The sequence below is a fragment of the Pipistrellus hanaki genome, assembly GCF_964339955.1.
Source record: "Pipistrellus hanaki genome assembly, chromosome: 10".
Taxonomy (NCBI): Eukaryota; Metazoa; Chordata; class Mammalia; order Chiroptera; family Vespertilionidae; genus Pipistrellus; species Pipistrellus hanaki.
This window is the reverse complement of record NC_140512.1, coordinates 47,001,781-47,016,242: the sequence shown is the minus strand read 5'-3', so window position 1 is coordinate 47,016,242 and position 14,462 is coordinate 47,001,781. Positions and strand designations below refer to the sequence as shown.

General features: G+C 36.7%; 1 protein-coding gene across 2 annotated transcripts in view; it reads right to left on the bottom strand.

Moving 5' to 3' along the window:
- BRAF (B-Raf proto-oncogene, serine/threonine kinase) overlaps positions 1-14,462 on the bottom strand; it is a 131,434-nt gene that overhangs the window by 8,391 nt on the left and 108,581 nt on the right. Inside the window, exons 17-18 of one of the 2 annotated variants that reach the window (XM_084896749.1) lie at positions 12,161-12,295; positions 6,241-6,394 (exon numbers count right to left, since the gene is read on the bottom strand). In XM_084896749.1, the coding sequence (XP_084752875.1) occupies positions 6,241-6,394; positions 12,161-12,295 (289 nt within the window). Of the gene's footprint in view, positions 1-4,670; positions 6,395-12,160; positions 12,296-14,462 lie in introns of those variants that run through there. The other variant, XM_084896750.1, reaches the window with a different exon arrangement.

The following is a 14,462-nucleotide window of genomic DNA, read 5'->3' as shown; positions in this document are numbered from 1 at the left end:
GATCAGGCAGGCAGAGGCAGTTAGGGGTGATCAGGCCTGCAGGGGAGAGCAGTTAGGGGCAAGATCAGGCTTGCAGAGGAGGGTTGCTGGGGGCAAGATATGGATGGCAGGGGAGGGCAGTTGAGGGCAAGATCAGGCCAGCAAGGGAGGACAGTTAGGTGATCAGGCAGAAGAGTTAGGGGCTATCAGGCAGAGAGGTTAGAAGTGATCAGGCAGGCAGGCAGAAGGGTTAGGGGTAGTCAGGCAAGCAGGCGAGTTGTTAGGAGCCAGTGGCCCCAGATTTTGAGAAGGGTGTCTCAATTGGAGTGCAAGCTAGACTTGCAACGGGCCTCTAGTATTGTTAAAATTAGCAACTAGTTGAGTGCCTGCTATATATCAGTGAGGTCACTGAATACCTCATATATATATTTGCATCTGATCCTCCTAATAACTCTATGAGGCAGGTGCTGTTACTTCTCTTTATTCTACAAAGGAACAAGCTGAGGTTTACAATGATTCAATAACTTGCTGAAGATCTCCTAACTAGAAAATGGCAGAGTTGGAATGCAAAGCCAGGTGCTGACTCCAAAGCCCAGGGTCTTAATAATTAACAAACCCCTAAACAATTTTCAATAATTAATAATTTCCCCCCCCATTCTGAATACAGCTACTAAATGGGCTGCAGATAGTGATACTATCTCTTTCCATCTAAAGATTCCTTTTAACAATCAGCGGCACCGGTTTGGCTCAGTGGATAGAGCGTCAGCCTGTGGACTGAAAGGTCCCGGGTTCGATTCCGGTCAAGGTCATGTACCTTGTTTGCGGGCACATCCCCAGTAGGGGGTGTGCAAGAGGCAGCTGATCGATGATTCTCTCTCATCGACGTTTCTAATTCTCTATCCCTCTCTCTTCCTTTCTGTGAAAAAATCAATAAAATATATTAAAAAAAAAATAAAGATTCCTTTTAACAATCATTCAAGGTATTGTGAGTCAAAAGATCAAGGAAGGGTAAAAGAATTATTACTTCATACTTAAATTTAAAAGGACTGATAAAAAATTGCCAAAGTACTATGACCTTGGAGAGTAAAACATTTAGAGCATAACCATAGGAGGATATTATGTTAATAGAGACTCAAGAAACATTCTCATTATGGTTTGAGTACCTAATGGTTTTAAGATTGCTATTTTTCCAGTATTTTAACACATTAAAAAAGTGTTTTACTGATTTTTTATAGAGAGGAAGGGAGAGGGATAGAGTTAGAAACATCGATGAGAGAGAATCATCGATCAGCTGCCTCTTGCACACCCTCTACTGGAGATGTGCCTGCAACCAAGGTACATTGTCTTGACCAGAATCAAATCCGGGACCTTTCAGTCCGTAGGCTGACGCTCTATCCACTGAGCCAAACCGGTTTCGGCTTAACACATTTCTTAAAAGCAATTTTCAACATTCTTATGAGTAGTCACTGTAGGAAACCAATGTAAAAACAAGATTTACTTAACAGAAAATCTTCATAAAAATGCTAGAATTCATCTATGAAGTGAGAATATCAGAAAATGGCAACTTTTGCCAAATCTTAGATATTACATTAAAATATAACCTGGAAGCCCAAACAGATTTGGCTCAATGGATAGAGCTTCGGCCTGCGGACTGAAAGTCCCAGGTTCGATTTCAGTCAAGGGCATGTGCCTTGGTTGTGGGCACATCTCCAGTGGGGGATGTGCAGGAGGCGGCTGATCAATGATTCTCTCTCATCTATGTTTCTAACTCTCTATCCCTCTCTCTTCCTCTCTGTAAAAAATCAATCAATAAATATATTTAAAAAATATATATTTAAATATATATTTAATATTTATATGCATTTTTGTATTTAATACTTATATATTTTTATATTTAGAGTTATATAAAAATATAAATATAGATATATATTTAAAATATATATAACCTGTAAGAAATTTTCAATATTTCTTATTCGTTATTACAGACACTCCATTTTGTTGAAGAGTGTTCTATTCCATAAACCTGAATATTAGCTTTAAAAATAAAAACAAGAAGGGGGGTTTGAGGAGCAATGGGGAGATAAGGACACATATGTAATACCTTAATCAATAAAATAAAAAAAACAGCTGAGAATTAAAAAAACATATTAACAATACGCAAATCGACCAAATGGTGTAACAACCACTCACTACTGACCACCAAGGGCCAGATGCTCAATGCAGGAGCTGCCCCTTGGTGGTCAGTGTGCTCCCATAGGGGGAGTGCCACTCAGCCAGAAGCCAGGCTCATAGCTGGTAAGTGCAGCAGCGGTGGGGGAAGCCTCTCCCGCCTCTGCAGCACTGCTAAGAATGTCTGACTAACAGCTTAGGCCCGTTTCCATTAGGCTAAGGTACTCCATCCCCCAGTGCACAAATTTTGGGCACCGGGCCTCTAGTATTAACAATTGAGGAATCTTAATACAGGATATATGAAAAACGTAAAATTTTTGTAAAGCTTAAATTTCAAATGTTTAAATATTTTAAACTTCAAATAGTTAAAAATTTTGAAAAATAAAAGGAAAGGCAGAGAGTAAACCCTGTCCCCCCAAAAAAACACACAACACATCCAAAACACCCCAAAAGCACAAACTCTTACCAACACAGTTGCAAATAGAATAGCAGTAAGATGACCACTACTGACCATCCCACCCGAGTCACTGCTTTTAATGAAATGCAATTCTTTTTAAGCTCAGACTTCAGCTCGAGAAAAAGTCAAGCACAAGAAGAAATTTGAGTTTAGGGATCAATAAACTCTTTCTATATATGCCCCTGAAATCATGGAGAAATTTAAGAAAAAGATGAGGGTAACAGGTGATGGATCTGCTTTTTTTGGGGAAAAGAAAAAAAATCTTTTCTTGCTTAGTCTTTCCTGTATTATCTGGCAATCTCTATTATCCTACCTCCTGACTTATTTTATTTGAAATAAGAATCAATTCTGCTTGTGTGAAGTTATTTGAAGTGAAATACCCAGATACTCTGATTTAAAAAAAAAAAAAATCTCGATATATTATTAACTGAAAAATCAATCAGAGGCCAAATAAAGCTTAAAACAAATAACTCCTTTCTGGATGAGAAGCAGCTAACCTCTATTTTCCATCTGACTTTATTAGGGATAGGGCAGAGAATACTTGGTAAGACCTTGTGATTTTAGATATCTCAAATATCATGGTTTATTTGAAAACTAAGACTTTTATTAACTAGTTTTAAGATATTATTAAATCACTACATTTTATTCCAGAATTGAATGCATATTTCAGTGGCTGTTCGGCATATAATTTTATAAAAATTCCCCTTAAAGAGAAAATATGCTATGAAAAACCTAATAATGTTATTTTGTACACAAATCAATCACTGCTTCAGATAGAAGGGGATAGTCATTATCACCAGAATAAATCCCCATTCTTTCTTAGTGGTGACCTTTCAGGCAGTTTCAAAAGGATGAGGAATATTCTGGCATAGACACACTGAAGTGCCACATAAACGCTCAATAATTCTCAATTAAATAAGCCTATGATTGACAAAATGCTTTAGTCATGAAGTACCCATAGACACAATACTGTATTTAAAAAAAAAAAAAAAAAAAAAAAAGGCAGATCATTTCCTTAAATTGAGAGTGGCCACCTTGAGAGAAAGGCCAATGTAAGCTGGTGTGTTAAATAGTTATTGTCTAGAGAGAATGATTTTAACTACTGACTTGGTATTTAAATGGCTAGTACAATATTGTAATAACAGAAAAGAAGCAAACCTGAAACATTTGATTAGATGCTATAATACCTAAACTACTTAAAATCAAGAAGACAAATCTCATTCCTCATCATTGACTAGTAAAACCTCCAAAATGTGAAACAAATTTTATGAAAAGGCTGCCTCCTGAAAAAGGAAATCAACGTTAATGAAAATATATCTGAGGTATGGGTTTTAGGGAAGAAGTCAGTTACAAGAGAATGAATGTCCTGTTGAGATTAACTAGTTAAAGTGATTATCTTTACAAAGGGTTAGGAAAATAATGTTTTTCCTTATTTGGAGACTATCTAAAAACTTAGTATAAAACAAACAAGAACAGAAAGATAAACTACCATATATCATTCTAATGCTTCCTATTTCTCCAGATGCATGTATCTAAACATCTTACCTGCTATTTTGAATGTTCTTCGCTAACCTTCCCAGTGGGCCCCATTTGGAAAGAAGAGAGTTACTATAAGACACTTTGAAGGCGTGTTTCAGTGTTTATGGGATAGCAGTTCTTGGAGCTTAGCTTTGAATGCTCTCTGGCAAAGGAGACTGACAAAGAAGGAGAGGAAAGAATGCAGATGGTGGGGACTGTTCAGGTGGTTAATGATGGAAGCAAAAAAAGAGTGTACAAAGAAAGAAAGATAACAGTGAAGCAAGTATACTGGAGAATTACAGAAACAGCTCGATCAATAAAAAGACTCTTTGACTCTTGTGCCTCAAAATGCTAGTCTTTGAGCATTCCATACAGCAAGTCAACTTTGTTAAAACTGTTAGCTACTTGTTTGCTATTTAATTAGTGAATAAAACCCCACTTAACAGTCACTAGTAACTGTATTTTTAGTGTCACTAGAGGACTTAGAAACCAGGCATTTTGATGTTTTCCAACATGTTACATTATATAGTCTTTCTTATTCTTTAAAATATGAGAAACTTCTTTTTCACTACTCTTGCCTAAACTAAAAATCATGAATCAATTTCTAAAAACATGAATGACACTACTTATCTTAAGCTACCCAAATGAGAAGCAAAAGGTATGCCATACTTATCACTGCGTGGTTTTCCTGGATGAAATCTAACTTAAGCAAATACAAAAAGTATTTGAAAAATTTGTGGTATTTAAAAACTACATTATTATTAAAATCTTTCCAATTTTCTTTACTGGCTTCAAAGAAGGATAGCATTTAGGCAGATGTTGTCTGTGTGCCTGAATAACTTTGAACTGTCAGCTATATTTAAAAATCAGTACAAATTCAAGTTGAATAAATAAAGATGTACTGAAGAGGCTGGCGTTGGTCCTTAGGCTGACTCTGAAGGAGAAACGTCAATTTCTTTGATAGGAGGACAGTAATGCTTCTTCCCAGTAAGATTATGGTTCACAGTGAGAATATACTGACTGGCACATTACAGTCATTGTCTATACAAGAGAGTGTAAGTATGAGAAAGCGTTAACAAATACTTTGTACCATGGAACATACACAAAAAGAATGCCATTCTTTCATAATAAGTAGTATTGCTGGGCAAAGAATATAAGGAGCACAGAAGTTTATGAGACACATGCTAAACAGGCACCACAAGAGGTAAGATAATTTAAAGCAACAATTAAAAAAATCCATTACCAGGTGCTTGGCAAACAAAGATATCTAAAAGAAAAACAAACCTAACAGTTTTCACAGGATTCTGTGAAGCTTTTGGGGGAAGGAGGAGGCGGTGCATTTGTAAGGAAATTAGGCTTCTATGTAAGATATCCTTAATATAAAAAGAAATATCTATAGAGAACTCCAACTTATAACATTTCCCCACTAAAGATGCAAAGTTAAACCATGTTACTCATGTCAAGCATGCCACTCCTCAGCATCAGCTATAGTTACCTGCACCCATAATTTATAAAAAGAAATTTGGTTTAGTTTATTGCTTTAAGGGAATTCAGGACAGGACATTCACACTTTCCAAATTGTAAGAAAAAGAAATAGTTACAGAAAAATGTTAAGAATAAAACAAACTTATTCATTTTTAGCGACTTCCTGAATGTGATCTGTCTGGTCTGCCTAATTTGACACTGGCTAACCTATTGTCAACCTCCCACCTACACACATGTGCACAGGAGTGCTGGTATTCTTGGAAAACCCTAACAGATGGGCAGTACCTAATGACAAAAGGTGCATGGGAAAAGTTTAATTGAAGTTTAATCATCAGAATAACCAAGTAAATAAAACAAACTTGGAATAGGAAATAAAACATCTGGAAAAGGCTTTGCACATTTTAGCAATGTCTGCATTTTAAACCCTTGAAAATTGAAAATCCAATGCTAAGTGTGAATTTTAGATGGGGGAAAAACTACATTTTAAACACGTTTTAAAACACATTGGCTTACCTTAAAAAAATTCTATTCAATTTAACAAATATATAAGCACACATAGTTCATTTTCCTTTGTGCCTACCCTCCAACACTCTCTCATACATTTAATTTGTTTTAGTGGACAGGAAACGCACCATATCCCCCTGCCTGGATGGGTGTTTTTGGAGAAGCACAAGCATATAGACTAAAATCCTCTGTTTGGAAGCCAGCCCGATTCAAGGAGGGTTCTGATGCACTGCGGTGAATTTTTGGCAATGAGCGGGCCAACAGCTCAATAGAGGCAAGAATCTAAAAAAAAAAGAAAAAAAGAAAGAATGAAAATCTAGGTGGTATTAGTCTTTAAAACCCTCATCATACTTTACAGCAGTGGTTTTTAAACTTTCTAATGCCGTGACCCTTTAATATAGTTTCTCATGTTGTAGTGACCCCCAACCATAAAATTAATTCATTGCTACTTCATAACTGTAACTTTGCTACTGCTATGAAACGTAATGTAAATATTGTATATGTGTTTTCCGATGGTCTTAGGCGACCCTGCTAGCCTTTCTCAACCTGTTGATTGTGACCCACAGATTGAGAACCTTGTAGGGGAGGGCAGTTAGGGGCAATCAGGCTGGCAGGGGAGCAGTTAAGCATCAATCAGGCTGTCAGGGGAGTGGTTAGGGGGTGATCAGGCTAGCAGGTAAAAGTGGTTAGGGGCAATCAGGAAGGCAGGCAAGCCAGCAGTCCTGGATTGTGAGAGGGATGTCTGACTGCCTGTTTAGGTCTGATCCCTCCAGGGGTCCCAGATTGGAGAGGGTGCAGGCTAGGCTAAGGGACACCCCCTCCCCCACAACACTGTGCATGAATTTCGTGCACTGGGCCTCTAGTTAAACTATAATCTTTATAATGGTTAGCATAAAGGTAAGAAATAAGCAATGTTATAAATTTTTAAAAAATTATAAGCATATCGCCCTGGTTTGTTTGGCTCAGTGGATAGAGTGTCAGCCTGCGGAGAGGGTGTGCAGGAGGCAGCCAATCAATGATTCTCTCTCATCATCAATGTTTCTTTCTTTCTCACTCTCCGTTCCTCTCTAAAATCAATAAAAATATATTTAAAAAATTACAAGCATATCACACAAATAAAAATTCAAATAATATGGAAAAGTATAAATCTTACCTCCCAGGGTAACCACTGCTCAAGAGTCTATACTTTCTTCAGGACCTTTCTTATACATAAACATGCACATATTAAAACAGAGCCCACCCTCACACTCAACAGCATTTATGTCTCACACATTTTCCTGTGTTGCTTGTTCCCTTATTGATATGTATGCCATCTGCAGAGCCGACCTTGGCCTTCATGTCTTTACTTTTTCCTTTTACACTGCATAAACATTCTTGTACATATCTGAATACTTGTGGAAGCAGGTTCTGTAGTACACATTTTTAGGAGTGGAATTATCAGAGCAAAGGGTATATGTAATTTAAGCTTATGACTTTTACCAAGTCCAATCAAAAGGCCTAACCAATTTACAGGCCACCAATACTGTTAAGTTTAAAAGGAAGGCTCTTCCCCCTTCCCAACACTGTGCCCCATGCTGCCTATTGCAATCCAGGGGCAAAAATAAAAAACTGATTTCACTATTGTATTACTCTGCATTTTAATAACTATCACTGACCTCTTTTTTTTTTTTTTAAATATATTTTTATTGAATTTTTACAGAGAGGAAGAGAGAGGGATAGAGAGTTAGAAACATCGATGAGAAAGAGTCATCAATCAGCAGCCTCTTGCACACCCCCTACTGGGGATGTTCTGCAACCAAGGTATATGCCCTTGACCGGAATCGAACCCAGGACCTTTCAGTCCTCAGGCCGACGCTCTATCCACTGAGCCAAACCGGTTTCGGCTATCACTGACCTCTTAACATTTAGTCCTAAGTTCATTTACCTCTTGTATTTCTTTTGTGAATTGTCAATTCATATCCTCTGCTTTTTTTTTTTTTTAATTTAACTCTTTTAATAGGATACATTTGAGTAAATAATTGCTTCAAAATTCTGTCCTTCAAAAATATCACATTAAAAAAATTAGTTTTTAATGACATTAGTGCTATTTTACATTTTTGCAGATCTCTTTAATATCTGGCTTAAAAGTAGACAACTAAATTCTCTTATTTAATCTTGCAGCCTTAAAACTGAGATACATCATTATATAGTGTTTAAAAGTCAAGTTCAAATTAAGAGAAACCACATTCCAGTAATTTAAAGAAAGAAAACAAAAAGAACACTAAGGTATGATGGGATAGTATCTGTTGAAATTAGCTGCCACCTCTGGACCTCAGGGAAATGTGAATGAGTCCTTCTTCCAGCTGAGATTGACCCAAAGAATCCCTCCCCCCCAATTCCCTCGATGCAGTTCCACCCTAATTCCAAAGGTAATGAGGACACTTGTTACTTCCCACCTTTTCCAGACATTTGACATGGCTTGCATAATGGCCTATTATTAGCCATTTGCATATTAGACTAATCCAACTGATTAATTAATCCCAAGTGATTAGAATAGTGCCCAGTATACAAATGTCCAATAAATTTTAATTTCTTTAGTGTCAAAATATATTTTCAACCATTTAAAATTGCAGAAATCTAGTTCATAGGCCTTACAAAATCAGGCAGTAGACCAGTTTGTCAATCTCTGGTTCAGATGATGCCTATTTGTATTGAGGAAGAGCATATAAAGATGCTATTCATTTTAAAAAGAATATGCTATCCTCAAGCACAAGGATATAAAAAAATATGAGGGCAGGACTGGGGGAAAAAGGGGACAATGGGGGGATAAGGACACATTTGTAATACCTTAATCAATCAATAAAAAAAATGCTCTCCTCATAACAGAAAGTATAAAAGCAACTAGCCACGTTAGCTATTTAATTACAATTAAAAATGTAGCTGTGGCCGAAACCGGTTTGGCTCAGTGGTAGAGCGTTGGTCTGCGGACTGAAAGGTCTCAGGTTTGATTCCGGTCAGGGGCATGTATGTTGGTTTCCGGCACATCCCCGGTAGGGGGTGTGCAAGAGGCAGCTGGTCGATGTTTCTCTCTCATCGACGTTTCTAGCTCTCTATCTCTCTCCCTTCCTCTCTGTGAAAAATCAATAAAATATATATTTTTAAAAAAATGTAGCTGTGTACAGGCTCTCATTGGAGTGTCCCATGCACCAAAAGGTTGTGGGTTCAATTCCCCTTCAGGGAGTGTACAGGAAGCAACTGATTGATGTTTCTCCCTGATTTTATTACCAGTTTTCATCCAAATCCATTGGGGAATGGACTGATTCTGCTTTTGTTTCTTGGCCAGGAACCTCTTGATTCTTGTGGGAAGACATGGTGAAGGAGAAATGAACACACGCACCTCGATGGTGGAGAGAGAGCCCTCTGCTTATTTTCTATTGATTATCTTTTATTTATTGATTTAAAGAAAACATTTGTATACTATAAATATTTAATCTTTGCTATACATGATATAATTATTTTTCTCCATGCTTATCTTTCAATATTATTTTTACTACATAAAAGTTTAAAATCTTTTAATGGAGTCATACCTGCTAATCTTTTCCTTTATTTTATTATTATTTTTTAAATATATCTTTAAATATATATATATATATATATATATATATATATATAATTGATTTTTTTACAGAGGGGAAGAAAGAGGGATAGAGTTAGAAACATCGATGATAGAGAAATATTGATCAGCTGCCTCCTGCACACCCCCCACTGGGGATGTGCCCACAACCAAGGTACTTGCCCTTGACCAGAATCGAACCTGAGACCTTTTAGTCTGCAGATGTTCTATCCACTGAGCCAAACTGGTTTCAGCTAATCTTTTCCTTTTTATAACTTCTGGATATTATCTCTTACTTAGGAAAGCCTTTCCTACTACCTCAAGGTTATAAAAATGATTTCATTTGTTTATAGTTTTGTTTTTAACATGTAAATCTTTTAAAAAAATATATTTTATTGATTTTTTACAGAAAGGAAGGGAGAGGGTATAGAGAGCTAGAAACATCATGAGAGAGAATCATTGATCAGCTGCCCCCTGCACACCCCCTACTGGGGATGTACCTGCAACCAATGTACATGCCCTTGACCGGAATTGAACCTGGGACCTTTCAGTCCGTAGGCCGACACTCTATCCACTGAGCCAAACCGGTTTCGGCAACATGTAAATCTTTAGCTACTTGAAATTTATGTTTGTGTATAGTGTGAAAAGAGATCCTCTAATGAAAACTAAAAAATATTAGTTAAAAGGCGCTTCAAAAGTTTGGAAAATAAATGGATGCATTTCATTTTCTGATACCATGAAAATAATGAAATGTTATTTATATTAGGAATACAGACATCTTAATACTTTAAATACTTTTTAAAAAAAGTGGGCCTACGTATATAATTTGCATTATGAACGTATATCAACCGTGTTAAATAGCAAACCCTAGCTAGCACCTGGGATGTGAAAAGAAGATGGTGTGGGCTCCTGCTGACACTGGCCAACAATATGGACTTTACTTTGATATTCTTAAAGCAGTGATTTTCTGGGTAAACACACACACACCTCTTCCTCAAAAGAAGAGTAATTTAGAATTCCAATTTGTAAAACGTGTATCTATCCAGCCAACCAGTTAGCATCCCCTCCCTGCTCTGAGATGGCTCCTGAGAGATTTGATAAAACTATAAATTATATCTTTAATTCTTGAGATGGGGATAAAAGATTCACTCATTCATGTAACAGTGGCCTTTGTCTAAGAAACTCAGTTAGGGGTAGATATTCAAAGGCATAGGTTTAGAAAGGACCAACTCAGTAATTATGGGAGCTGAGTAACTGGGAATCAGCACTTCCACTTGAAAACTGTATTGATTGACACATTTATACAGTGTTGCCAGGAACTTCCTAAGCATGATAAAACACTGCCAGTGGGATGCTATGTCACAATATCTACTATAACTAACTTCCTAAGCTTATTCAGGTAATCAAGTTCCAGTTTGTGAGGCTTACTGAAAGATCATTAACTTAAGGGCTTTAGCCTTACAACATAAACAGGTAAAAAGCAATGGAAAATTTCCAAAAATCAGAGAAAGGCAGCCAGTGCTGACAGCTGCCATTTCCTTTAGCCTCAGGTGGAAATGCCCCTCAAAAAGGCCTAGTATTAAAGGGAAGTTTGGAATGTTTATTTTGCCATCAAAAAAACTAAAGCAGCAATTCTCAAAGTGTGGTCTGTGGAAAAACAATTTTCATCATAAACCAAGACATTACTTGCCTTTGTTACTGTCATTGTTTTATTTATTTTTTACTAATCCTCACCTGAGGATATTTTTCTCATTGATTTTCAGAGAGAGTGGAAGGCAGGGAGGGTAAAGGGAGGAGAGAAGGCGAAAGAGAGAATGAGAAAGGGGGGAGGGGAAAAATGAAACATCGATCAGCTGCCTCCTGCACACCCTCTACTGGGATGTGCCCTCAACCAAGGCTCATGCCCTTGACCGGAATCGAACTTGGCACCTTTCAGTCTGCAGGCCTACGCTCTATCCACTGAGCCAAACTGGTTAGGGCTCTCTTTTTGTTTTGCAGATTTGTAAAAAATGTAAAACAATGTTACTTTTCTCACTCATTTGTTTGTTTGTTTATGAAAACATAATTATTTTTCATAAAAACATTATGTTTAAATAAATTTATAAATATTTTAAAAACTTAGTTTAAAACACAGTTTTAAATTCTAAAATTGTAATTACTATATAAAAATCTCTTTGGGGGGGTCTTTAATCATTTTAAAGTGTGTAAAAGGGTTATGAGACCAAATCATTTTATAATGGTTAGGAAAAAGCCAAGTCTTTCTGAATAGTGTGAACTGGGATCCCAAGTTTTTAGGTGTGCCACTGTTCAACCTTTATGAAATCATCTCTGTGTTTACTTATTTGGAGTCTGTACATAATCATGTGGGATCCAAACCCATGAAATATAAACTGTGTGCTCTAATAAGTGCTGAAAAAACCTGCATTTGAATATTAGGTAACAAAGTTTTCTCTTACTTGGGGAAAGAGTGGTCTCTCGTCTCGTTTCTTTTTCAGGCACTCTGCCATTAATCTCTTCATGGCTTTTGGACAGTTACTTCGTACCTTACTGAGATCTGGAGATAGATATCCTCGTCCCACCATAAAAATTATCTGGGAAGAAAAAATAGGCAAATTATAAAACTTGTAGATTAGTTGAAAAAAGGATAAAGATTGAAAATTCAACAAGCTATGCACGTAAGATGTGTACTTTTCTGTCTGCAAATTACACTTCCATAAAAAATTTAATAACATAATGCTAATACTCTGATGCCTACATATAATTGGGAGCCAATACTTTAAGGGCTGCAAACTGAAATCTTCATGACTCCTGCACTACTGTTAAGATTTCCTAATTGCTCCCAGGCTCCAGTTGCCTTATCTAATCTATTTTCCACTGGTAGAATCATCATTCTAAAACACAGACCAGATTATGCCTCTTTTCTACTTAAGTAATTTATTGGGCATCATACTAAGCCCTTTATATATATATATGTAGCAGGAACCAACAAAGTTAACTTTTTAGTTTTTACATCAGCATTTTAAATTCTTTTGGTGAGGAAACTCTAATGGGGCATTTACAGTTATATAAATCTGAGAACCAGAGACTCCTCCAGAAAGAACTAAGTTCTGTTTAAAAAGTAAAAAGATCTGTCTTCCCTTTGCGGATATTTGTAATTTTTCTAATTTCTTAATTTGGGCTCTTTTGAAGGTGGACGGAGACAGCTGTTAGGAGTCTTGTGACTTAGGGAGGAAAGAGGGGTTTTACTCTTAGAGGGAACTGGTCCAATAGGGCCAGACTAGAGGCTGAGGTAGAGAGCGCCTTGTTACAGGGCAGAGCTGATAATTTTAAGAAAGTCAAGATTGATATCCTACTTTATGTTATTCCCTGTTTGGTGATGTAATGACCCTTATTAACTATAAGCTGATTTGGCTAAGTACCACTAAAATGAAAGTATAAAGCTTATTCTTTTCCCACTTTACAAGTTACCTTTTACCAGTACGGAATTTCACTATAGTGCACAGCGCTCCAGGGTGTAAAACTGCTAGGGTACCAAAAGGACACTTTCACATACTGGTGTCTAACTGTGTTCCAATGAATGGGCAACATTCCCTTTACAAGGCAGTTGGTTTTCAATTCTTTGTTTTCAGTAAAATTAATGGAATTGTCAGCTGACTATTAAAATAACTATTAATGACCAGTTATTATGTAATTTTTGGTATGTTCAAGAAATGAATTCAAATAACTTAGTGGAATGGTGTGTGGTAAAGAATAATCTTGCCTACGTGGAGGGCTGGCCTTTCTCTGGCTCCTGAGAGGTGATCCCTAGCCTCTGGTGCCTGATAAGAGTGTCTTTGTTTCCCTGGGGCCTGGGCGGTGTCAGAGAGTCTCTGCTATGAATGTGATTTATAGAGGGGGCTTAGACTCTAGTGGTATCGGCTTGCCCTCTGAAAGCTATGGTTGGCCACGGCAGTGATTAAGCATATCTACGTGACTAAGCCCCAATAACAACTCTGAATTGCAAAGCTCGAGTGAGAGTCTCTGTTTGGCAATATTTCATGCGTGTTGTCACACATTGTTGCCAGGAGTAGTGTTGTCCACAATCCCACTGGGAGAGGACAACTGGAACCTCTTAATGCTGCCCTATGTGCACTTTCCCTGGACGGATTTTAATTTGTTTCCTTTTCTTGCAACAAACTATCTGTGACAATTAACAACTTTCAGTAAGTTCTGTGAGACTTAATGAATTACTGAATGTGAAGGTGGTTTGGGGACCACTGAACTCAGCATACATTATAATGAAACTCCTGATTTTCTTAGCTTCTTACTTATTTGAACAATATTTCTCAGTGCTTATTTCTTTAAAAACAAAACAAGGAAAAGGACTGATGCTAAGTCCAGCTCATTCTAGTGAAAGTTATATTTATCCACAGATTCATAAATAAATTTTAAAAAGCCCCACGTTGTTCATTAAGATACACATTTCCAATAAAATTTTACCTTAAATGTTTCTTAAATAATAAAAACTTATTTCCATCACTTATACATTGATAGTTATTAATAATGGAATAAGTCACAATTTAAAAATAGCATTCAGAGCTGATAAAAATCATATTTTTAAATTCTAAATTTAAGTAGTAATACAAGTGGTTCAAAGAAGGAAAAAAAAAAGAGCCATGTAAAACTTCTAAAAATTAATGAAGAGTTTTTATATAGTATTTTTTAAAGAAGTGATGGTAGGCATCAAATCAGCATGGCTTTTATGTTTTATTGGGCACT